The sequence below is a fragment of the Bos javanicus genome, chromosome 8, assembly GCF_032452875.1.
Source record: "Bos javanicus breed banteng chromosome 8, ARS-OSU_banteng_1.0, whole genome shotgun sequence".
NCBI lineage: Eukaryota > Metazoa > Chordata > Mammalia > Artiodactyla > Bovidae > Bos > Bos javanicus.
This window is the reverse complement of record NC_083875.1, coordinates 43,011,121-43,036,272: the sequence shown is the minus strand read 5'-3', so window position 1 is coordinate 43,036,272 and position 25,152 is coordinate 43,011,121. Positions and strand designations below refer to the sequence as shown.

Below are 25,152 nucleotides of genomic sequence, written 5' to 3'. Positions count from 1 at the left end.
TCAGGTTGTCAGGTGATTTATTTTTTATTTTTTACACAGTTGGAAATTTAAAAAAATAAAATAATACGCAGAGTTGATATTCAGCTAGGCGTCTCCATGACATTTTTGCTTGTTTTGTTTTATGTAGGCCTTGTGGAAATAACCCCGACCTGTGTTAGCTGGAATCTAGTGTTGCCTGTAACTTTGCAACCTTCTGAGACCTCAGGGAGATGTTGACCTCTCCTAGTCCTCAGGGCCCTTGCAGGACATTTGGTCCTATCCAAAACATCCGTTAAGACATTTAATCTATAAGACATTTGGTCCACACCAAAAGCTCTTTGGTATTTGTCCAGAACCACTTGGCAGGGACCAAATATGCTCATGGATGTTGTGGACAGGACCAAAGGTCTGAGGGCCACCAGGTGGAGTCTTCAGTGGAATCTGATTCCAGTTGCTTCTAACTGAGCAGACTTGCTGGGGCTCCACACCCCTTCCAGGCTGTCTGTGTGTCGGACAAATGTTACCATTTTCTGGATAGCACGTGTCCTGATGTGAAGATGTTTGTGGACCCTGATCGCCTGCAGTCAGGGTCTCTGATCCTGAGTATCTGCAGCAGCTATCTCCGTGGTTGATGGATCATGGAGCACTCACTAGGCCATAAGGAAACCAAGCAGATGTATTGCCCACTTGCCAGCCAGTGTGTGCTCTGTGAAAGCCAGGCTTCTTGCCAGTTTACAAGAGCATCTTTTCATCTTGGGCTTGGGAGAAGTCCAACCTGACACTATATAGGCTATGAGGGGATAACATGATCCTAGGAATAGGGTGGACAAAGCCGGACATCTTTTCACCAGAGGATATACTAACCAAATTCTTTGTGTCTTGTAGTCACAGCCCACTCTAACTAGTCTATTTCTTTGTCAGATGAAATATAATAATGTATTTAGACAAATTGCCTTCCATCAAGAGATGAACTAGCATAAGTTTTTCACAAGTAATTTTATCTTGAGTCATCAGTTTTTACGTTACTGACCTGCATTCATTTCTGACACAGTGCACCAGGCATTGTCTTGGGACAGAGGCATCTCCTTTAAGCTGCTAGGACACTCATACTCTTTCTGGAACAAGTTGCCTCATTTTGAATGTATCAATATGACTTGGGAAACTGGATGTTTGAAGTTCTGGGCTTCCCTTTCTTCCCTCTGCTAATACACTGAAATTCCCCATTTGATTTTTAACAAGCTCACTCAGCATATAATAAAAAGCATTTTGGATTGTAAGCTTTGTAGTATCTACCCAACCTCTGGAATCTTTTAAGTGTGAAATTTATAGAATAACATTTCTAAAAACTTTTAGAACTGTTGGTTTCTGAGGAATTTTCAGATATGTAATGTGCCTTGGTCTAACATATTATAAAATGAAAATGTGAGGCCTTGTTTAATTGCTTTCTCTACCTCATTTAAATTATTTGCATTAAGAAGAGTTTTGTGGGGGGCTTGTTATTGATACCTTTTGAGTTGTCACAACCACAGCTGTAACAGTTGCATAATAGTGCCCACTGAAATACATTGATTAAACATATTTTAAAGGCTATGTATTTGACACATATATCCATGTGATTTTTGTGGTCTTGCTTTGTGTCTTATCACTAAGTTTCACATACTCGTGTTCTTCATAAAGCTCTGAAGATAAGCATTTATATCGCGCATAAGGTTAATGGAATTAAAAGAATTAATGCTAGACCCATTCTCATGGGGATTTCCTTATTTAAATCCTACATCTACTCTGTGGAGTAAATGTCATGCCCATTTTACAGATGAGGTCGTTGAGGCAGGGAGACAGTAAGTAACCTGTTTTAAAAGTAAGGAAATCAAGGGACTTCCCTGGTGGGCCAGTGGTTAAAACTCCATACTCCAAATGCAGGGAGCATGGGTTTGATCCCTGGTCAGGGAACTAAGATCCCGCATCCTGTGCTGTATGGCCAAAAAAATAAAATTAAATTAAGGGAATCAAGGTACACCCCCTCCCACCCTCAAAAGAACTGGTATTTCTTAGAGTGTACTGTTTCCTGCCTAAACAGTTTTTGCTCTGGAAAGATGCTTTGAATTGCTTGCAAAATACTTATGGCAAATGACCCTTCTGTTTTCTTTCTGGCTTGAAATGGGGTCCCATTGGTCTGGAGAATCACCTCTGGAGATTCACCTTAGTCATTGGTACCTCACCCCAGTTGTCCAACCTCTCTCCTGGAAGCCTGCTAACTCATTCTCTTCTGTTCTATTCTTAATCCCAGGAAGAAGATGAAGTGCCCGACGACGAGACTCTGAACCAAATGATTGCTCGACGAGAGGAGGAATTTGATCTTTTTATGGTAATGTTACAGAAAAGCATGGAAACAAATGCCTCATTCCCTCCCCGCCGCCTTCTGTTAAATGCACGATGTCTGGGGCCTGTGTGCCCTGGCCAAATTTCATTTGTAAAGCTTGAGCCTTTTCCTTCAGTTCAGAGGCTGCAAACTAGCTGGATTTAGCCTGCAGACATATTTTGTTTGGCCCATGCTGTGTTTTTTAAAAATTTGAAGTCTGTTGCCAACACAAAAAAGAATCCTGATTTCTGGCTTCTCTTGAAAATGAGCATGGGCCGTAATACCAGGCCCACCTCTGATGGAAGCATTTGGCTAGGGCTGAGTAGCAGCTGAACCCTCAGGACAGGCAGTGTGGTCCCCAGCTTACCACAGACACACCCCCGCTTCCAGCTCATTTCTAATGCTGGGAGGCATCCTTCAGGGAACCTGCCCTGCTCCTCCAGGCAGAGTTCACAGCTATTCCCTAGCTGTCTCCTTAGGGCTCCAAACAAATATGTTCCCTGGAGGGGGCAGGGGGACAGTAGGAGGACAGGAACTGAGATGACCTCCTTCCTTTTCTTCCTGTTGAAGAGAGCCTCCCTAAGCAACCTTCTAGGTAAGATTCAAGGTGTGCATGCTAAATTGGTTCAGTCATATCCGACTCTTTGCGACCCTGTGGACCTTAGCCCACCAGGCTCCTCTGTCCATGGATTCTCCAGGCAAGAATACTGGAGTGGGTTGCCGTGCCCTCCTCCAGGGGATCTGCCTGACCCCAGGATCAAACCCATGTCTCTCATCTCCTGTATTGGCAGGCAGGTTCTGGGAAGCAACCTTCTAGGTCTGCATCAAGGTATAGCTTTCCCTTAAAGATCTAAATTGGTTTCCTTTCACTGGTATAACGCAGATGCAAAGAACCTTGACATTTGAAAATTTAATGTCCATGATGTTTCAACATTGACTTTCCAGGATACATAATCATCTGTAATCTTGCCAAAACCTGAATTTGATGTATGTCTGCCACAAGGTCAGTAGGGAAGGAAGCAAGGCTCTTGGCTAGTGAGTGAGGCCCTCAGACATCATATTTGATTGTATTCTTAAGGCATTAACTATAGCTATCTTATTTACCTCTGTGTCCCCAGTGCTCAGACCAGTTACTGGCACATAATAGATGCTTAATAAATATTTGCAAAATTTCAGGCCTCATGAGGATGTCAGCATAGGTCAGGACCTAAAAAGGCTCCGCTCAATGTGTTTAATCTTTTGATCTTCCTAACATTTAGCCTGTCTGTGGAGTGAGTGAATAAATGCTGGGGAACCCCCAATCAAAGCCCCCAAATTTGAAGCCCCCAGGTCTCAGACAGAGGGGCATGAGGGAAGCATGTGGACAGGGGTGAGTGGATGGTGGTGAAGGGTGAACAAAGGGAGTTGTTTTGTCTCAGGGAGACAGAGCTGAACGTCCCATGTAGTCAGAAATTCCAGCTTTTCAAGAGAAACTAAAAAGTGAGGTTTTTGTATTCACTCTCTGGATTGCAAGATGTTTGCAACTAAATTAGATTTTTTTTATTATACTTTAACACTTCAAGCCAAGTAAAATATGACCCTGGGCCAAATATGACCCACAGAGTTTGCAATTTCCACCTCTTCAGCCTAGACAGTCTGAGAAGGGAGTCCCAGCTGTGTGAAAGCTTACGTTATTTTTGTGACTTTTGTCTTGGGAACAATGATTGTGCTCACACACCATGATTCAAGATAAAGGACAGTTAATTCTTTCTCAGGAAATTTTTAGGTAGCCACAGGACTAGCTCCTACCCTGAGATGCTCACTCTCCCCCTGCCCTATAAAATGAACGATCCTACCCATAGTAAGGCCACTTTGAAGAAAAATGACAGAAAGAAGACTTTACCAGCATGGTCAACACAGGGTGTTCATAAAACCTAAATTTCTTAACTCAGACTGCCGATCACCACCTTTGTAGATTATTCTCTGTTTGGGGAGATTAGAGATACACTTAGGAAATAGACTAATCTTTTCTCTCCTTGAGGAGCTTATTAAAATGTAGATGACTGGGGAACACCGAGGCAAGAGGCCTTCAGCTTCCTTGGCTGATCACCGATTGGCAATAATTCAGTACCGCTATAGCCTCAGACACTCTTGAGGCCCTTGGAAAGGATAAGCTATCTGCCATTATTCAAATCAGATTAGGCCCAGAGATGGAGGTTTCCATCAGCAGCCGGGAGATAAGGGAAAAGGAGTACTTCTCTTTTCTGCCTTTCTGGCTGGGTATTTGTAAAAATTGAAAGCCTCGGAAAAAAGAAAAAAGATTGGATGTCTGGCCAAGGCTCAGCCTTCTTTTAACTGGGAACAGGTGAAGCTGGCTATGGAAGGCTTTTCTGTGGGCATTTTCATTTTGTCAACATGTGCTGGTTTCTTAAAGGTTGGCTTCTCATTTTTGGATAATACAGATTTTTGGTTTGCTTTGCTTTGGTTTGGTTTGCCTTGTGTTGGTTTTTTAAAGTCTTTTAATCAGCCTGCTGCCTTTGGCCAATTCACTATTCATTAGCACCTCCACCAGGGGGCAGGAAATCAAATTGAATCCTTGCCAGTTCAGATTAAAAACTGCAGTGAGAAACAAGAATGGAATGTGAGCTAGATTTGGAATTCAAAATTTTAAACTCTTAATCCACTATTTTTTTTTTTTTTTAAGTTAGCTCTGCCAGGCTCCTCTGTCCATGGGGATTCTCCAGGCAAGAATACTCATGTGTGTTGCTATGCCCTCCTCCAGGGGATCTTCCCAACTCAGGGATCAAATCCAGGTCTCCCTCATTGCAGGCGGATTCTTTACTGTCTGAGCCACCAGGGAAGACCATATAGTAATACAGACATATTACTTGATTTTTGTATCCTAGGCACTGTAGTTAAATAATATACTTTATGCAGATAATCTCTTTAAAATAAAACCTTTATTTTGAATATTTTTTCTTGTTGTCTCGTTCCAAAACTGACTTCAGAAAGTTATCTCTTATACTGATTACCTATGAATTTTAACTAAAAGAGATTTTTGACAGGCCAAGATTCATGTCTGAAACGTTGTGCTAACATACTAACATTTTAAAAGCTTTAGAAAGCTTTTAAGCTGCTCTGTTCCCTACAGAGGCATTATTATTTCCCCTTAAAAATAATCATACACATTAGCATAAGGTTATTGGGTGTTAAGACAAAACATATTCATGTAATAGCTAAATGATAAATTAATCTTACTTGCATATGAGCTTCAGATTTTGTACTTGTCTTCTGTAAGTAGAAATCTTTGGGAAGAGTTACAGTCATAAGAACTTTAATCTTATTAAAAATTTCATCAAAAATTTTTTTTGCATTCTTTCTACAAGAAAAAAAAAGCAGTGCAATTTATTTTCTTTTATATTAGAAGAGAATTATTTTCTCATTTGTGGACTAATGCATGGCATAACGGAGAAGGCAATGGCACCCCACTCCAGTACTCTTGCCTGGAAAATCCCATGGATGGAGGAGCCTGGTAGGCTGCAGTCCATGGGGTCGCTGAGGGTCGGACACGACTGAGCAACTTCACTTTCACTTTTCACTTTCATGCATTGGAGAAGGAAATGGCAACCCACTCCAGTGTTCTTGCCTGGAGAATCCCAGGGACAGGGGAACCTGGTGGGCTGCCGTCTATGGGATCGCACAGAGTCGGACACGACTGAAGTGATTCAGCAGCAGCAGCATGGCATAAGTCATTTTACGAGTCTTGGTATGGGAAATGCTAATCATATAACCAAAAACTGAAGTGGTGATGTTTTGCTGTCTCCGTACAGTGCCTTAACAAAAAATGATTTTTCTTGAATACTATCTAATAACTATTAGGAAATGACCTTGAGAGGCCCCTGTTTAGATTGCACTGTTAACTAAGCATCCTCTGTGTGCTGATTCCAAAGGTTTGTTGGATCCCGTTTCTGATACCAGAGCATTAGGAGGCAGGATTAAGAGCAACCTCTCCAGCTAACTATAGCAGATGACAGAACAGGACGGCCACATTTATCTACTGATGGGACTCCGCCATGCTCCAAGCCCAGCCCATCTTGGGAAGTTAATGATTTCCAAAAATGCTGAAGCCTAGTTTAAGGAACTCTGAACTTTAAATAGATTCTAGAGATCCCGTTTGGACTTGAACAGAAATTTCTTTTATATCCTGTTACCAGTTTTAGCACTTAAGAAAAAATTAATATTGAATTCTCATTTCAGTACAGTAGAGCTGAAGGAAGAGGGAAAAGGTGAATCATTTAATGGTTAATGGTCTGTTTGTTGTAGAAATGGTCTCGCCAGTGATAGACACATATAACGAATGTATACAGCAATTCAGTGGAGGTTTTGCTTTTTTTAACCATCACATTCTTTAGTTATAGGTTAAAGGCAAATACATGGCACTTTATTTACTAGTGCACTGGATTTTTAAAAAGGAAAATAGGACCTGGGGATATAGGCATTTTGAAGACTGTTGAAAGGAAGCCACTTCACTTACATCAGTTGAGATGAGATTTCCTTTGACATCTGTCACTCTGTGGCATAATATTTTCATAAGAGCTAAGCTTTTTGAAACTTGAAGAACTGAGGGACATTCCTCTGCCAGAGCCCAGGGTACACTGAAAATTGAAGACATTCACGACTGACTGACTAATAAACCAGTTATGTGCTCACATGTCCAGGTCCAACTGAGGGTGGCTATTTTATAGTGACACTTGATGACTAACTCTTCCTGGTTGTCTGATTAAAAGCATGAGCCCTGTTGAGGTACAGGAAATTTTCTTAATGAACTTTCTATTTTATATTCCTGAAGAATACTTTTACACCAGTGCAGCAATGAGTTGTATCACCAGGGCTCATATTTTTAACTCATTTTTTAAAAAATTGAAATAGTTGATTTATAATAATATTATATCAATTTCTGCTGTTATATTTTTAAAATACACCCCCAATTTGAATTTTCTCAGTGTTACTTAAGGGGGAGCTTTTGCACCCACATAAACTAAGAAAAGGAATTTTTTAAGGAGTATTTTTTTAAGTACTTAAATAAATTTCAAAGATGGGTACAGGGGAAGGGAAGAGATTTTGGCCTTAGGGATGAGCTAGAACAAGTCAGAGCACAGAAGCTCCGTGGGGGATGCCGAAGGGGCCCTGAGCCATAGGAGGTGACTTGCAAAGAGACTTACCTGTTGCTAAGTCTACACTGTACAGAATCCCCTTGCCTTTTGGTGAGACTTCTGTTCATCCTTCCAGCGCATGGACATGGACCGGCGGAGAGAGGATGCCCGGAACCCGAAACGCAAGCCCCGCCTGATGGAGGAAGACGAGCTGCCCTCGTGGATTATTAAAGATGACGCCGAGGTGGAACGGCTGACGTGTGAAGAGGAGGAGGAGAAGATCTTTGGGAGGGGGTCTCGCCAGCGGCGGGACGTGGACTACAGCGATGCCCTCACGGAGAAGCAGTGGCTGAGGGTAGGTGTGGCTTTCTCGACTTCCTGCTCTGTGGGGCGTTGTTGGCTCGGTAAAATCAGAGGCCTGTGGCTGGACCCGTTTGAGGTGGACTGGTTGCCCCTTTGAAGAGAAGGGGCTCTTGAACACAGAAAAGTCATTTTGCTCTTGCAGCGGAGTCATTCTGCAATTCATTGGAAGATAATGAGGAGTTGTTTTGCGAGAGCAGAATTGGTCACTGGAAACATAGGATTATGAGAGCTATGAGACCCGCTAATGTTTTATGACTTGTGATTGCCTGGTCATGCCTCACTTGGAGTTAGAATCAAAATGTGGAAGTGGGCTTTTGAAGTCTTTTTCGTTGTTCCCCCTCATTTTATGTTCTTTAATCAGAGTTTCACTTTTGCAGGTCTTGCTGAGAGAATTCAGGACAGCAGTCTCTTCTGACTACATTGCGGTTTCCTAGACGCACATAACATTAGCACTGGAAGGTGCCTTTGTACTCTCTTGGTTTTGCTGAGGCCCAGAGAGGTTAGGTGACTCTGCAAGGTCGCACAGCTGGCTAGAAACAACAGAATCAGTGAATGCTGATGCATTTGGGAGCTTGGTGTTGGCTTGATCTGATCCGTCCCTTGCAGATGCAGCCTGGGCCTGGGACTTGGGTCACTGACACTTGGAAATGGTATTCTATAGTTTGGATTGTTTTTTTGTTTCCCTGCTTTGGAAAATGTCGATTCCTCGTTTTGACTGAGGTCTGTGATCTCAGACTGTTTGAGCACAGAAATATCAAACTGCTCCTAGGAGCCACGTGTGTGAATGCCCACGTGAGCATGACCTTTGAAGGTTTAGCCGCACTTTCGTTTTTGGGCACAGACTTAGAACCAAGGCAGACAGAACAGGCTGGGATGTGCATTCCAGGCAGGGCCGGTAAATGCGTGCTGGAAATAGTAAGCATGGTTGGGTGAAAACCAAACAAAATAGAAGCTGTTTTTGTGAGTTGTTCATTTTATCAGAAGGGAATGCGGTTCCCAAGCTTTGTAAAACGTGGATTTTAGGACCCAGGCTGTAAGTAGGTAGGTGGGTGGGAGGGCCACGGAGGAAGAGTTTTGAGATTGGATAACACAGGCAGACAGGTCTCGGCCCCAGTTGAGAGGTGATTTACTCAGGCTGTCGTATGATGAGAGAGAATGATCTGAATTTTGAAAAGATTGACGTCTGTGGTATCCTGAGAAGAAAGGGACAAGGAAAGCATGGCTTATCTCTATGGGTGAACTGTGACATGTGAAATGTAACTTTTGTGTGGTGGTTTTACTCTCACATCCAGGCATTCCAGTGGCCTCAGAGTATGGTTTTGTGAATTTCTTTTGTTTCACTGTTGTGAGGTTGTAGTTGCATAATTAAGATCCATTCGCTAATGGGAAGAGTTTTTGCTTAATACTCATTTCAGAGCTAGGGGAAATTCTTTTCCCATTCTCTTTTATGTGAGCAATAAATTAACTACCTGGATATTATTATAGGAAATGAGACAAGAACCTAGGCCAGCATTTTAAAGTCTGTCTTATAAATGTATAATTTCCAGACACTACAAGCAAAATAATCTTGTTTATTGGGCAAGAAGGTAGCTGAATGTATCCTTTTTTGAATAATCAATGGAAAATGCTCTTCAAGTAAATAGCGTTATGAATCCTAGAAAGTTTTCAAGGTTAGAATACCTCATTTTTTCTCTTCTTCAGTTTATACCACTTGCGATGAGCGCTGTGCTGCCACACGGTAGAAACTCCATGAACGCTTCTGAAGATGAAGTGATAAACTTATAAGAAGAAAGTGGAAAGTTACTAATTTACCAGTCATGTTAGGGTAGTATTGTGTATCTTGTAGACTTCCTTTTTTTTTTGGTCTAGTGTTTCTTCACTCGGTTCACATTCTTTTGCCAACCGGTCCATTCTGAAGGAGATCAGCCCTGGGATTTCTTTGGAAGGAATGATGCTAAAGCTGAAACTCCAATACTTTGGCCACCTCATGCGAAGAGTTGACTCATTGGAAAAGACTGTGATGCTGGGAGGGATTGGGGGCAGGAGGAGAAGGGGACAACAGAGGATGAGATGGCTGGATGGCATCACTGACTCGATGGACGTGAGTCTGGGTGAACTCCGGGAGTTGGTGATGGACAGGGAGGCCTGGCGTGCTGCGATTCACAGGGTCGCAAAGAGTCGGACACGACTGAGTGACTGAACTGAACTGAATGAAAGGAACATGTATGTCTAAAAATGGAAAACTAGTTTGTTTTACGAAACTATGCTATGAAATTGATGTTCATAATTTTCACCTTAAGGTGCCTCGCAAGATACCAAGTCACCCAAGAAGGATAAAACTGTTCTCAGGGCAGCTTTATTGTAATATGCCTTTTTGTAATCCCATCTCTTGGAAACTGTGTCTCCATATTCAGCGTGAGTTGATAACTTGCCATTGACCAGGCCGTGCGATTAACGCGGGATGCTGCATGGCCTCGGCGTTCAAACAGATGCTTACCATCCATCGTTTGTTTACTTGTTCACCAGCGGCCATCCTGTTTAATATCAGCTTATTAAGCTCTTTCTTGATAATAAAATTTTATGCAAGGGGCTCTCGTGGGCCTAATGTGCAGAGATGTTCTCTACTGGCTGATGATTGAACACACTGGGTGAACCTAAGCAACGCAGCCTTGAAAGGGAACTTGGCAAAGACTGTTCTATAAGAAATACTGTAACAGGGCTAAAATAATTCTCCCTCCTGGAAATGTTGTGCAAAGCCGGCTTGGCAGAGGCATCAGAGATACATAGAGTCCCTGAGTTGGAAGACAGCTCAGTGGAACAGCTCCCTGTCCTACACTTAAATCACATCCTCCACGGCACCTGTGCCAAGAGGCTGACCATCCGTAGAGGAGACACTCTGCCTTTTGTCTGCACAGCCCTTCCAGTGGTCAGCCCCAACTGTTAGTTCTTCTTCCCTTTGAACAGAATCCTCTTTCCTTATAGCTGCTGCTCGCTGGTCCTGATCCTATTCCCTGGGGGTGAACAGAACAATATTTTTTCTGTTTTTAGCATCACCTCCCACTGGATGAAACGTTTGAGGACTCAAATGCCGTTAGAATGAACTTCCCTACATTCCTCTTTCTTTGGCACTTCCCTCATCCTCCAGGGCCCAGCTTAATTGCCACCACACCTTTGATCCCTTCACGAGTAAACACTAATCACATTTCTCCTCATACTCTCACTTTTCTTGGCCTATTCTTCTGTAACAGATCGAATACAACTTGCTAGTTTTCTTGGTCATTGTTGACATACCTGCCTTCCCGATTGATTAACATGCTGCATCTTGGTTGGACTTCCGTGTGCAAATAGTAAGGCCCATTGATTTCATTGGTTGCCACATGAAATAGCCCAGGATTGATGTGTGAGAATATTGCCCCAGGTAGTGTTCACCTCGGCAGTAGATGGACCTAAACCTGCCCTATTCAGGGGCCTGTCCAAAAGAGTTAAGTAGAATTGTATTTCTCAGGTAAAAATTGAAGGTGGGTGTTTCTGGTTGGTAGAAGCAACCGTTCCACCCTGGGCTGTTCAGGGATCGAGGCTGGAGGGACTCTGTCAAGCCTCAGCATCTCCATCCCCTTGAGCCAATCGGGGAACACCACAGAGAGTAGTATGTGCTGAGTTCTAAGGACTCTAAGTGAATAGGCCTCCGTGACTTCCGCTCACATCCCATTAGCTAGAACGCCATCCTGGGACCACGTTAGCTATAAGGGCGGCTGAGAACTGTGGTCTGGCTGTGAGCCCAGGAAGGTAGGATTTTGGTGACAAGATTGCAGTGTCTGCCTCAGAACACTTAGGTTGAATTGAAGTGCTATGGCCATTTTCTTTGAAAATTTTATTATGGTTTCATCACAAACAAATTTTATTTTATAATCATAGTATGCTAAAAATTCCCACAGTGTCCTTTAGACAATCTGTTGAGTTGGAAGATTTAAAAAATTTTTCTGTATTCATGTTATTTTAAGTGAAGAGGATCACAATTTCAAACAAAGCTCAATTTGACTTTTTTTTTTTTTTAAGGTTTTTAAAGTTGTTTTGAAATTCCTGTCTCCATTGAGGAAACCTTAATTTCTTTGGTGTTAGGCAGTCTCAAGTGAACTTCGTCTTTTGGGGATAGTCAGGTCAACATCCATGCCTCCCGTGGGATGTTTTTCTCCCCTTGTAGGGGTTCCTGGCTATCTTCCTTCCCAAGATGGCATCTGGATAAAGGTAGATGCTGGGGTTTTATCATGACACTGGGGCAGGTGCCCTGTCCTGTGCGTCTCTGCTGGGCTCAGCACAGGACTCCCAGTCTGTCCTGTCGCTGGAGGTCGTGACATGCAGCCAGTCCCATCTTCTGGTGTCTGTGATGACATGTGCTGTTAAAGTCTGGGGTCCTACCCAGTCTCCATTGGTCAGCTTTCCTGAAATCTCATGAAGACGCTCCGCTTCTCTGGTCTCTTAGTGCTCTCAGCTCTTTTGCGCTCTAGTTGGGAATCTGAAAGCTCTTAGTTGCTTTCTTCCCAGTGTGCTGGAGCATCCAGGAGAGTCCAGCCCCATTTTGTAAAAAAAAAAAAAATCACAGTCTCACCACCAGGGAGTTATCAAGCCTGAAGCTTCTAGAATTTGATAGTTGGGTGAGTCAGGAAGCTCTTTAAAACAAGTGATACAAAAATGCCTTACTTTTGCAATATCTGTCAAAGTATCTGACTATATGAATGCACTGTGAGGGACCTTCCTGGAGCCTTGGGAGGTGCGGGTAAAGTGAGAATCCTAAAGCCCACACTCCATGGCCTTCATAGTAAATCTACCTCTGGGCATCTTTGCTGCCTCATTCCTCTTGTTCCCTGCACTGCCCCCGCAAAATATACCAGGTTTGGGGCCTGAAGAGTGAATATTCCATTCAGCCCTAGCTAGGTGTATTGCCCTAGCTAGGTGTATTGAACTACCTGGACTTAGACCCCACAAGTTAAAGGGCTCAGTCCCCAGTAAGACCGGGCTTACTTTGGTGGCCAGCCGCACTGCGGGGATCCCTGGGCCACCTGCACTACTGACCGACTGACTCTAAATTCAGGGGGTTCTCATGACTCTCTCGGGTTCAGTAATTTGCTACAGTGGATCCAGAAAGTACCTCTGGTGGTTACAGCTTTGTTATGAAGGATACAAATTGGGAGGGCCAACCAAATGAAGTAGCACACAGGATGGTCTCAGGGAGGGTACCCAGCTTCCCTGCCCTCACCCCATGGAACCAGACGGCACCCCTCCTGGCACAGCAGTGTACACACCAACCAGCAAGCTCCACAGAGCTTCCGTGTGCAGAGTCATCATTGGAATCTCCTCCCTAAGGAGGGAGCTGGCGCAGCGGCTTATACTACAGGTAACAAAGTCCTCAGGGCTCATGTCTTACCTCTCTTCCTCTTAACCCCCTTTTCCTCCTGGCAAAAGGCTCCCTATCCTGCCTTCCTGTCACATTGCAACTTCCCATACACACATGGCCTGGCCGTGGTGCTCTTCACTGTGGATTCTAGAGCGGTTCTGGGGATCCCTGTTCAGCAGTCTCCCCTCCTAATTGCAAAGAGCCTTCAGAATTGAGGAAACTCCTCTCCAACAGCCTGGTTTAGACTGCTGTCTGCTGGTAGGACCACAAGTCCTGTTGTGGAAGTCAGTGGTGGTGTTTTGTCTTTTTTTGTCTTTGCATATTAACTTTGCCCTAATCCTACTCAAGGCAATAGGTGGCTCCCCTGAACAAGGAATGATCCCTTGAGAAAGTATGGAAGAGAATATTAATGTGGTTTTAAAAGTATTATGTCAATTACCATTTTATAGCTTTCCCATGGAGTACCCACAGTGGTAACAGTGCTCAACTGTATTGTGTGTGTGTGTTTCCACATAACCAATAATTGGCTCATGTTGATAATTTCTTGGAAAAACATCTTTGAGGGCAGGCATTCATAGACCTAAATTGGCAGACGTCGGATGAGCCCGTTGGGCCAGGTGTTTCTAACATGCACGGGCTGTGCTGTTCCTAGTATCATAATCATGACTGAGGCGGGAGCCCCATAAAACTGGGGTGTCTGTAAAGCTTAACAGTGGGCGGAGGGTGAATGATGGAATGCCTGGCTTTCCTATTCTTCCTGTTCCTTTGGTCCTTCTGCCAACTTCAGAATCCTTCCCTTCCTAAACATTTAGTGACATCCCAGAATTTATTTAATTGCCGAGTGAGTGATTTGTGCCCTGCAGCACTTGAGGATAATTGGAATGCAGTCTAAATGATGTGCTCTGTATAATATTTCATTGCCAGCCCGACAGAGGGAAGGAACTTTGGAGTCTGCTTTTGTTTCACAGTGGATCTGATGCCTCGAAACTGTCATTTGAAAAGGTTCCTTACTTGGTGGGGTCTCTTCTTATGGTGCGGTCCTTACATATGAGTGTAAGGATGTTTCTTTTGGTTTTGTAAGCTCCTGGTGATGATATGAGCTCTGTTCCTACAGTGCCCTGCACTGTCGGGCCCCAGACCATGTTATCTAAATAATGGGGCTAAGACTCACATTCTCGGATCTTTCAGTCTCCCAAGAGAGACAGCTAGTTTTAGAAGCCCTAGGATTTCCAGACCTTAAGGAAAGGCAGCACAGAACATCTTTTTCCCCTCAACCAGTCTGTCACCAGAGAAGAGCTTGAGTTTCCCACAATTTTGGTGCCAGAGTGACATCTCGATAGTTAGGTCTGTATGTGTGTTTAGGTGCTAAGTCCTGTCCGACTGTTTTGCAAACCCACGAGCTGTAGCTCTCCAGGCTCCTTCTGTCCATGGGATTTCCCAGACAAAAATACTAGAGAGGGTTGCCATTTCCTACTTCAGGGGATCTTCCTAACCCAGGGGTTGAACCTGTGTCTCCAGCATTGGCAGGTGGATTCTTTACCGCTGAGCCACCAGGGACTGACCACCAAAGGAATTTTTGGTGGGGTCTCCCCTTCCCACAGTGCGCAGTGGAGATAACAGAGTAAGAGACTCCTGAACCATAAAATAGTAGAGGAGATCAGTGAAGTAAAATGTGACACCTCCTAGTGGAGTTTCCCTGTCTGCCTTGAAAGGCTGTGCTATACCAGGGTGCAAGTAAGGAGGAGGTCTGTTAGTCAGCTTTCCGTTATAAGCAGCCTCTGCCAAACCCTCCGTGGGAAAAAGGCAGAGAAATCCACCGAGAGTTAGCCACGAAGATCTGGAAAAAGTACTGAGAAAGTTTAAAGAAGTTGGGATTTTAAATAAGATATTTGAAACTTTGTTGAAAGATATAATGAGAAATAATAAAAAATATTTCCTGGTTTATATGAAGAGAATTTTTCCTCTCTCTCAGGAAATCGTTGAAACAGAATAATGTCTCCTCTGTTTGGGCTGGATTAAGTATGATGTGATACAGCCTGAAATTAGGAGCTGGGGTCTCCTAGGTATAATCACAGCTGAGAACATCAGAGATTCTGTAAGACGTCCTTTTCTCCCCAAAGACTTTATTCTATACTGGCAAGGTTTGGGAGGGTCCTTCATCTAAGGTATTGCTGTTGTTGCTCAGTTGCCAAGTTGTGTCTGACTCTTTGCGACTCCATGGACTGCAGTACGACAGGCTTCCCTGTCCTTCACTGTCTCCTAGAGTTTGCTCAAACTCATGTCCATTGAATCGGTGATGCCATCCAACCACCGCATCCTCTGTCGTCCCCTTCTCCTCCTGCCTTCAGTCTTTCCTAGCACCTGGGTCTTTTCCAGTCGACTTCACATCAGGTGGCCCAAGTATTGGAGCTCCAGCCTCAGCAGCGTCTACAGTATGATGTGCGTAATACCTTTAGTATTTCCCCCCTCTCTTGTTTTGTCACTTTGTATCACCTTCCCTTGCTTTTTGTTTAAAAGACATAAAATTGTATTTTCTTTTTCTTTTCCCACGTGGCATTTTTTAGCTTTTCAAATTGGATCGTCAGTTTACTGGGGCAAAATGGCTAGCAAGCTGCATTTCCGTTTTTATACACAAGGGAGAGCTAAGACCCTAGCAAATGGATTTGGGTTTTGCCAAATTCAAGGTCCTTCAGCACTTTAGGAGGAAGTACTGAACTAACCAATGGTGATCAGAGTTGTGAATTGTCTGGGGGAAACATGTGATCGTAGTAAATGAATTTTGATAAATTTATGTACTTTTTATTTTATTCTTAAATCAATGGGCTAGATTGTTTTCACAGCGATTGGATCTGATATGTACCCTTTGGTCAAAACTCAATAGGGTTGGTTTAATGGAAGAAAGTGTCCTCAGAGGATCATCTAAAATACTAAATACTAAAGGCTGAGAAGTGACAGAGACTTGTTTCAATTGGTTCTTAAAACTGTGATGCCTGGAAATTCTAGTCTCAAGTTTTAACCTTTTGATATACAGGTTTAGCTCTGAAATCTAACGCAGACATTGAAAGTAACCATGGGAATTGGACCTGGCATACCGATACTAAGGAGCCCACATCAGTTCACATTATCTTAGAGATAATGCTTAGAGATAGATGTTTTAGAAATATGGCTGCTCTTCTGAATCAAGATTTGGTTCTTGTCCCATTCTTTTTTGTTTTTGTTTTTTAAATCCATAAAGCTACGACAATAAATCTTTTTTAAAAATATGTTTATTTTTGACAAAAGATGTATATCCTTAAGGTGTACCATGTAATGTTTTGGGACAGGTATACACTGTGAAATGACTTCATTCTCCCAGTGAGAGCTGGGGAGGGCACAGCTGTTTTAGGAAGTTAGAGATAGAGCAGGGAACTTTACTGACGCAACTGTATCTTTGATCGCTGCCTCTCAAGGGCATATAGGATCATGGTTAAGAGACTAAACCTTGGAATCTGATGAACCAGGCTTTTTTAAATCCCAGCTCCACCTATTTTGCTCTGTGACCTGGGGTGCCTAGTATAACCTTCCTGTAGCTTTGTTATAGAAATGGGAAAATCATAGGTCCTTCATATAATTTTCTGAAGTTTGCATATGTGTACCATAGAACCTGGCATTTAATGATTACCAAAAAAAAAAAAATTAGCTATTAAGGAAAAAGTATTAAATTATTTCAGAGAATACCTAGATGGTAGGAAAAGAAGAAATAAAATAGTTCTGTTGTGTGTCTTGAATCCTACAGAAGAAAGGTAAAAGGAGTGAAGAGGCCCCCGTCCTTACCATTAATGGAATTAAGGAGGGCAACACGATTCCTTACTGAGTATGTTATGGAGCATGTGCACAGGCTTACTCACCTCAAGCCAGCCAACCTGTACTCATGCAGCTATAAACTCTCTGGACTCTGGTTTTCTACTTAACCCTCCGTGGCTGCAGGAAGGGCCGGGGGCTGGCAGTCAGGAAGCTGGTCTGTGCATTCCGGCCCTGCTGCCACCTCAGTGTGTCACCTTGGTTTCTTGATCTGGGTGGAGCTGGATTCTCTTTGCTGTGCTGGGTCCCCCTCCACCTACCTAAAGACAACCTCGGAAATCACATGAAGCCGCTTTCCTTTTCCTTTTTACTGTGCTTTTAGTAATGAGCATCCCCTGCTTTCTGATCAGTGGGTCCATTGGGGGAGGCTGTTAAAAAGCACATTCCATTCAACGCCCATTTATTGAACGGTGAGCAGGTTGAGCTCCACACGGTGCAAGCATGGGGAAAGTAGTGTTAATTGTTGAGCTAGTGTTCCTCACCGTGCTGGCCCGCCTTATTAGAGCAATTAAGAGTCAGACTTGAGAGATGCTATTAGAGATAATATTGCACACTTAGCCACCTTAAAGAGCTTGTCAAGAGCAGGTCTCTAAGTGTACACAGATGGGAATTAATAGAGATTAGAACAGATTGTGAGATGTTCTGACTTGTAGGGCTTTTAACTGTTGAGGAAATCAGTAGAGTTTAAGAAATATCCATCCTCCTTCACCCTAGACTTTCAGTGTCACATCTCTGGGGGCATTATTTATGATTTCTCCCCTTCCCCCCATCCTCAGACTCTGGAGGATGGAAGGGCAGCTGCTCTTTGGCACATGGTGTGACCTCCAGACATGGTTGGCAACAGCGTTCATCTCTTGGATGCTTCTGGGAGACCCAAGCCTCCCCAACAGCCACCCCTGTGCTCCTCAAGGGTCTCCCCACCCTGCTTGGCCTCCAGTGGAGGAAAAATACAACACAGTTCATCCCCCATCCACTTTGACAAAAGGAAGAAGGGTTGGATCTTGTAGCGTTAGAGGCCAACATCATGAGCTGAAGGAAGCATGTGACACTTGCAGATTGCCGATGTTTTAGAGAATAGCTCTCCTCTTTGTTCAGGACAGTTCAGGTGGCTCCTCAGAGAAGTCGGAGGGCACTTCCCAAAGCAGATTGCAGCTGTGACCACCCCCTACCCCCAGCCCCGCTCCCCACATCACCCCTCCAGCAGCCTCCCACTGCGTATATAATTGAATCCAGGCACTTTAACATGGTCTCCAAGGCCATGGCCATCCGGCCTCTGCCTGGCCCTAGAATGTCATCTTCTTCTCTTGTTCTCTGGGTGGCCGCCACACTGGCTTGTCTTCCTGGACACTTCCAGCAAGGCTCCTTCCCTAACTACCATGTGGCCAGCTCCTTGCCCTCATGCTCTCTTTCCAGACAGACCCTCCCCGACTGCCCCAGCTTAAAGAGCCAGGCCCTGCCAGCAGCTGTCGCATAACCTGCGTTAATCTTCTTTGCAGCCCTTGCCACCGTCTAAAGGTTATGTCATTGGCTTCTTCCACTGGTACCAAGCTCCAGGAAAGCCAGGGTCCTCGCCTGTCTAGTCCACAGCCGTATCCCAGCAGTAGGGCAATGCCTTGTGCACAGTAAGCACTCCATGCTATGCTATGCTAAGTCGATTCAGTCATGTCCGACTCTGTGTGACCCCATAGATGGCAGCCCACTAGGCTCCCCGTCCCTGGGATTCTCCAGGCAAGAACACTGGAGTGGGTTGCCATTTCCTTCTCCTTTGCATGAAAGTGAAAACTGAAAGTGAAGTCGCTCAGTTGTGTCCGACTCCTAGCGACCCCATGGATTGCAGCCTACCAGGCTCCTCCGTCCATGGGATTTTTCCAGGCAAGAGTACTGGAGTGGGGTGCCATTGCCTTCTCCATAGATATTGGTAAATAAGTGAATGTACCAGCCAGAGATGAGGGCTCAGAGAGGGTATTTGCTTACACTTCATGTTTTTTTGGTTAAGGCAGTAGAATCCTGTGTTATTTACAAATATAGATCAAGGTAGAAATAACTGACATTCTTTCCCATTAAGTGCATGGTCTGTGTCTTCATGTAAAGATTTCTTACTTAAAAATTTCTAAAGATACGTGCTTTTGACATAAGTGCTCTTGAGCTTTTCAAGATTTTAAAGGCTCTGTTCTAATTTCAGAACACATTGATGAAGAGTATTTAAATATGCATAAAAGTACAACCATCGCTTCAATCCAGCTATTCCTTGGAAATTCTTATAGATTTTACAACAGCTGTCTTCTAGCGTAAGCCCTTATTTCTTTTTAAGCAAAAACCAAATTGACATATCTAATCTAACCTGCATTAGATTAGACAAACCTTTCTAACCTGCGTTAGATTAGACAAAACTTTCTATTTTGTCTTTTGAAAAGACAAAATAGAAAGTACTAAATTAATTGGATTTTCATTTCTATTTTTGTACAAGAGAGTGTCCAATGGAAAATGGTGATCTTAAGCATAAGGCCATGTACCTTTTAGATGGATGCCTTTCTTACTTTCTGTTAAAGAGTGTTGAATTGTCACAATCATGAGAAATTGTTGACGGGACCGTGAAACTTTCCTGCAGACAAAGCTTGATTCTTGTTTTGCCACTCCTACTGAAATCTAATATTTAAGGTCACTGTGCTCATAGTCCATCGTAAAAAGTATATTCCTAATGCACAATGCTGTTTTTTAAAAATATTTTTCCCTTGGACCTTGAATATAGAACATTTTCCAAAGATTATTTTAAATGATGGGCTTCCCAGGTGGTGCAGTGGTGAAGAATCCACCTGCCACTTGCAGGAGGTGCAAGAGAAATGGATTTGATCCCTAGATTGGGAAGATGCCCTGGAAAAGGAAATGGCAACCCACTCCAGTATTCTTGCCTGAAAAGTCCCATGGACAGAGGAGCCTAGCAGGCAGTTCATAGGGTTGCAAAGAGTCGGACACAACTGAGAAACTGAGCGTGTACACACACACACACACACACACACACACACATTTAAAATGATATCCTCAAAACTTCAGCTTTATCACGGCTTCCAGTGGTTCTGTTCTTCTTGCCCAGCTTGCCTCTCCTATTTTAGTGGGATGACAAGCCTGAGGCATCGGGATGTTGGGGCTCCGGTTCCAGATGTGTTGTTGTTTTGTTGTGTGACATCTTAGATAAGTCACCTCACCTCCCTGGCCTGTTTCCTTATCTGCACATTGGAGTCATGAAGTGAGGGATGGGGGTGAGGATAAGAGCCTGGCCCATCTCACCTGCTTGCCTCCTTCCTCGATTTTTGTCTTTGGCAGCCCTAGAATGGACTGTGTGGGTCTGGCTCCAACTGAGACTTAACCCTCAGGAACTAAAACTCAGAGGGGTCAGGGGTGAGGGATTCTTCTCCTTGTTCTTAGCCAGGCTTTCTCTCAGAAGTGCAGGCTGACGAGGCGTGTTAGTGGACTCAGTGCGTGATCAGTGTCCAGGACTGCCTGGGTGTTAGTAACTGTTGGAGAGCTGAGCTGAGTCCTGGGTGCTGATATAATATATATATGATGGCCAGGACACTAGCATGGTGGAGCCAGAAGGGAACACTTACCTGCCAAAGGAAGCTACTTTCTGTACTCAGGGAGTTGGGGGCTTCAGCACCTCCATATAGACCAAGACCAAAGACTTTTCTAGCACACTGTCATCAAAAAGAAATAGCCCACCTCATCATTTTTTAAATCCCTTCTACTAAGCGGAGTACGTAACAGCTGCTGCATGGATTTATTTTGTTCATTGAAACATATCAAGTCTCCTTGCCAAATTATCAAGACCAAATCTGTTTGCATTTACTTTAATTTAAAAAAATGCACTAATGTCATGGGATATTATTGGAAGGTCTGGGAAGGATATCGTGGCGTCTAACAGACTACAGTGTCAACATTCCAGGGGAATCCCTGGCATGAACATTTGTTTTGCAAAAGAATTAAGAAACCCAGTGTAGGGGTTTTATTTTATTATGTTACACAAATCTAATGAATGACTATTTATTAGTAGTTTTATAAATTGTGTCTTTTGCATTTCTGTAGTCAGCACCCAGAGCTAGATATTTTTTTAAGAAAAGTAACAGTTAAAATAGGGCTTCACAAGTGGTGCTGGTGGTAAAGAACGCTCCTGCTAATGCAAGAGATGTAAGAGACGTGGGTTCAATCCCTGGGTCATGAAGATCCCCCAGAGAAGGAAAAAGCAGCCACTCCAGTATTCTTCGCTGGAGAATCCCATGGACAGGGGAGCCTGATGGGCCATAGTCCATAGGGTCGCACAAAGTCAGACGTGACATAGCATGCATGCACGCAATGTTTAAAATAAAATTTATTTGGAGGGATTCTCTCCATCATAAAAGCATAAGGAGAAATATGGAAGAGGGGTAAGAAAATAGAGTCACCTGTAATCTTGTTGACCTTCACATACCCAGGTTGGAAAAGGAGCCAAGTAAAATCACAGACAGGGATTACTGTGGTGCCGTTGCATTCAGATGTATTTTTAACCTGTTATGAGGGTTGGCTCTCCACAGTTTCAGTAAATCCCAACCCATGATGCCCATCAGGCCCCAGCCTGTTGTCAGCTGTATTTGCATGTCCTTCCAATCAGTCTGAAGAACACCCTGTTTTCCTGGGCACCCACTGCTAAAGGACTTTTTGTTTTTAGAGCCATTAAGACACATGTGGGGGCATGCCTCCCCACACTGGAGTAGCAATTTTTGCTTCTTCTCATAAACAGGGCTTTTATTTCTCCATTTCAGGTTTCACAACCTGTTTCCCCTCACTTTCAACTGTGGCTTTTCAGTTTCACAAAGAAAACTGTTAGAACTCAGTAATGAATGAATTCAGTAAGGTGACAGGTTTATTCAGTCAAATCAATAGCATACAAAAATTAAGTGCATTTCTATGCACTGACAACGAATTATCAGAAAGAGGACTATCCCCTTTACAATTGTATCAAAAATAATAAAATACCTAGGAATAAATTTAACCAAAGAGGTGAAAGACCTATATTCTGAAAACTATGTCACTGATGAAATACACTGAAGAAGACACAAGAAATGGAAATCTATTTGGATTGGAAGAATTAATAATGCCAAATGTCCATATTACTCAAAGCAGTAGACAGATTCAGTGCAATCCTTATCAATTCCAAAGACATTTTTCAGAAATACAACAATACTGAAATTTTTATAGAACCACAAAAGTCCTGAATAGCTAAAGTTATCCTGAGAAAGAAGAGCAAATCTGGAGGCATCACGCTCCCCAATTTTGAACTATATCACAAAGCTATAGTAATAAAAATGTTATTTTTGTTGGTGTAAAATCAGTACAATAGATCAGTGAAACAGAATAAAGAACCCAGAAATAAGCCCATGTCCTGTGCTGTGCTTAGTTGCTCAGTCGTGTCTGACTCTGCGACATGGACTGTAGCCCACCAGGCTCCTCTGTCCGTGGGGATTCTCCAGGCAAGAGTACAGGAGTGGGTTGCCATGCCCTCCTTCAGGGGATCTTCCCAACCCAGAGATCGAACCCAGGTCTCCCACATTGCAGGCGGATGCTTTACTATCTGAGCCGCGTGTAGATAGCCAATCACTTTATGACAGCAGTACAAGAATATACAAGGGGGGAAGAAAGTTCTCTTCAGTAAATGGTATTGGGATGACTGGACAGCAAAAGAATAAAATGAGACCATTATTTTTCACTATACACAAAAATTAACTCCAAATGGATCAAGGACTTAAATGTAAGATCTGAAGCATTAAAACTCCTAGAAAAAAAAAAAAAAAGCATAGGCAGTAAGCTATTTGTCACATTGGTGACAAATTTTGTATCTGACTCCAAAAGAAAAGGCAACAAAAACAAAAATAAACAAAGTAAGAAGTTTCTGCACAGCAAAGGAAACCGTCAAGAGAATGAAAGGACAGCCTACTGAATCGGAGAGAATATTTGCAAATTATATATCCATCAAGGGTCAGCATCCAATTGAGCCATCTAAATAGGCATTTGTACAAAAAAGGATATGCAGGTGGCCAACAGACAACAGCATGACTCCACATAAAGCAACTGCAAATCAAAACCACAAGGTCAGTTCTACTTCTTAGAATGGCAGTTCTCAAAAAGACAGGAATTAACGAGTGTTGGTGAGAATTTGGAAAAGAGGAGATCTTCCTGCTGGTGGGAATCTTAACTGGTACAACCACTATGGAAAACAGTATGGAGGTTCCTCAAGAAACTTAAGATAAAACTATGATATGATCCAGCAATTCCACTTCTGGGTATTTATCCAAAGGAAACAGAATCACTATCTTGAAAAGATATATGCACCCCCATGTTTACTGCAGTGTTACTTACAATAGACAAGATACAGGAACAACCTAAGTGTCCATCAGTGGGTGAATGGATAAAGGAAATGTGGTATATACATGCAGTGGAATTATATTCACCTCAAAGAAAACAGAAGTGTTGCCATTTTAAGTAACATGGATGGACCTTGAGGGGCTTACACTGAGTGAAATAAGTCAGAGAAAGACATACTATATGATTTCATGTTTATGTGGAATTTAGAAACAAAGCAAATGAACAAACAAAACCAAAATCATAGAGAATACAGTGATGACTGTCAGAGAAGAGGACGGTTAGGGAGTGGGCAGAAATGGGTGAAGGGATCAGGAGATACAAACTTCCAGTTATAAAATAACTAAGTTGTGGCGATAGAATATACAGCATGGTATATTCAGACTATAGTTAGTAATATCACAGAGCACACTTGAAAGTTACCAAAAGAGTAAATCCTAAAAATTCACTTCGAGCGTGATAGATGGTCATGGGGAGGCTTCCCTGGTGACTCAGTGGTAAAGAATCCGCCTGCCAATGTAAGAGACACAGGTTGGATCCCTGAGTCAGGAAGGTCTCCTAGAGAAGGAAATGGCAACTCAATCCAGTATTCTTGCCTGGGAAATTCCATGGACAGAGGAGCCTAGGGGGCTACAGTCTATTGGGTCACAAAAAGTCGGACACAACTGAGCAACTTTTATTAAGATATTAATTTTTACCCGCACTGGGTCTTCATCGCTTCATCCTCTAGCTGCGGAGAGCAGGGGCTACTCTCTAGTTGGGGTGTGAGGGCTTCTCATTGCAGCGGCTTCTCTCGTTGCAGAGCACAGGCTCTGGGCTCTCAGGCTTCAGTCGTTGTAGCTTGCAGGTTCAGTAGTTGTGGCACACGGGCTTAGCTGCCCCAAGGCATGTGGGGTCTTTCCCAATACCAGGGATAGAACCAGTGTCCCTTGCATTGCAAGGCAGATTCTTAGTCACTGGACCATCAGGGAAGCCCAGCATTTCGTATATATGTATTTTAATATGGAATGTTGAATGTATTGCCTTAAAGATTTTGAAAATGCACATCAGTGCAAGTCTGTGGGAGTGTGGGGTTTGGTAAAAGAAAGATATTAAATAAATCACCTCCCAGTTCACAGCCCCTTTGCTCAGTCAGTGTGTGTCCTCCTGGCCTGTTGTTTTGGCTGCTTCTTGAAAAGGTTCAGGAGCTCAGGTCAGATCAGCAACAGATGAATCTCTTAATGACCCTGGGAGAACTCACTGCTTGCAAATATCAAGAAAGCTTCTGGATGGGATGTAAGACACACCTCATGAACGCCGTTAACCCCACCGCTCCTCCAGAAAGGCCTCCTTTGTGGACTTCCTTCTACCCAGTTTCCCTGGTGGCTCAGATGGTTAAGAAGCTGCCTGCAATGCAGGAGGCCCAGGTTCAGTCCCTGGGTCGGGAAGATCCCCTAGAGAAGGGGATGGCTACCTACTCCAGTATTCTTGCCTGGAGAATGCCATGGACAGAGGTACAGTCCATGGGGTCTCAAAAGAATCGGACATGACTGAGTGAGTAACACTTCACTTCCTCCCCAGCAGCAGGCTCTGGGTACTTCCTTTACCCTCCTTGTTGCCTGGTTTCTGGTGGGCCAGGCGCCTCCCTTTTTCCTTCTTACCTGTTCACTTGAGTCATCCACATGGTTCTGCCTCTGAGCTAAGTAGGGGTGATTCAT

The 25,152-nt window shown here is 43.5% G+C and overlaps 1 protein-coding gene across 7 annotated transcripts in view; it reads left to right on the top strand.

Moving 5' to 3' along the window:
* The window catches only part of SMARCA2 (SWI/SNF related, matrix associated, actin dependent regulator of chromatin, subfamily a, member 2), a 179,781-nt gene that overhangs the window by 106,871 nt on the left and 47,758 nt on the right, over nt 1–25,152 (top strand). For 6 of the 7 annotated variants that reach the window (XM_061425431.1, XM_061425428.1, XM_061425433.1 and 3 more), the window contains exons 26-27: nt 2,267–2,344; nt 7,607–7,825. In XM_061425431.1, coding sequence (XP_061281415.1) covers nt 2,267–2,344; nt 7,607–7,825 — 297 coding nt within the window. Of the gene's footprint in view, nt 1–2,266; nt 2,345–7,606; nt 7,826–9,534; nt 10,447–25,152 lie in introns of those variants that run through there. The other variant, XM_061425434.1, reaches the window with a different exon arrangement.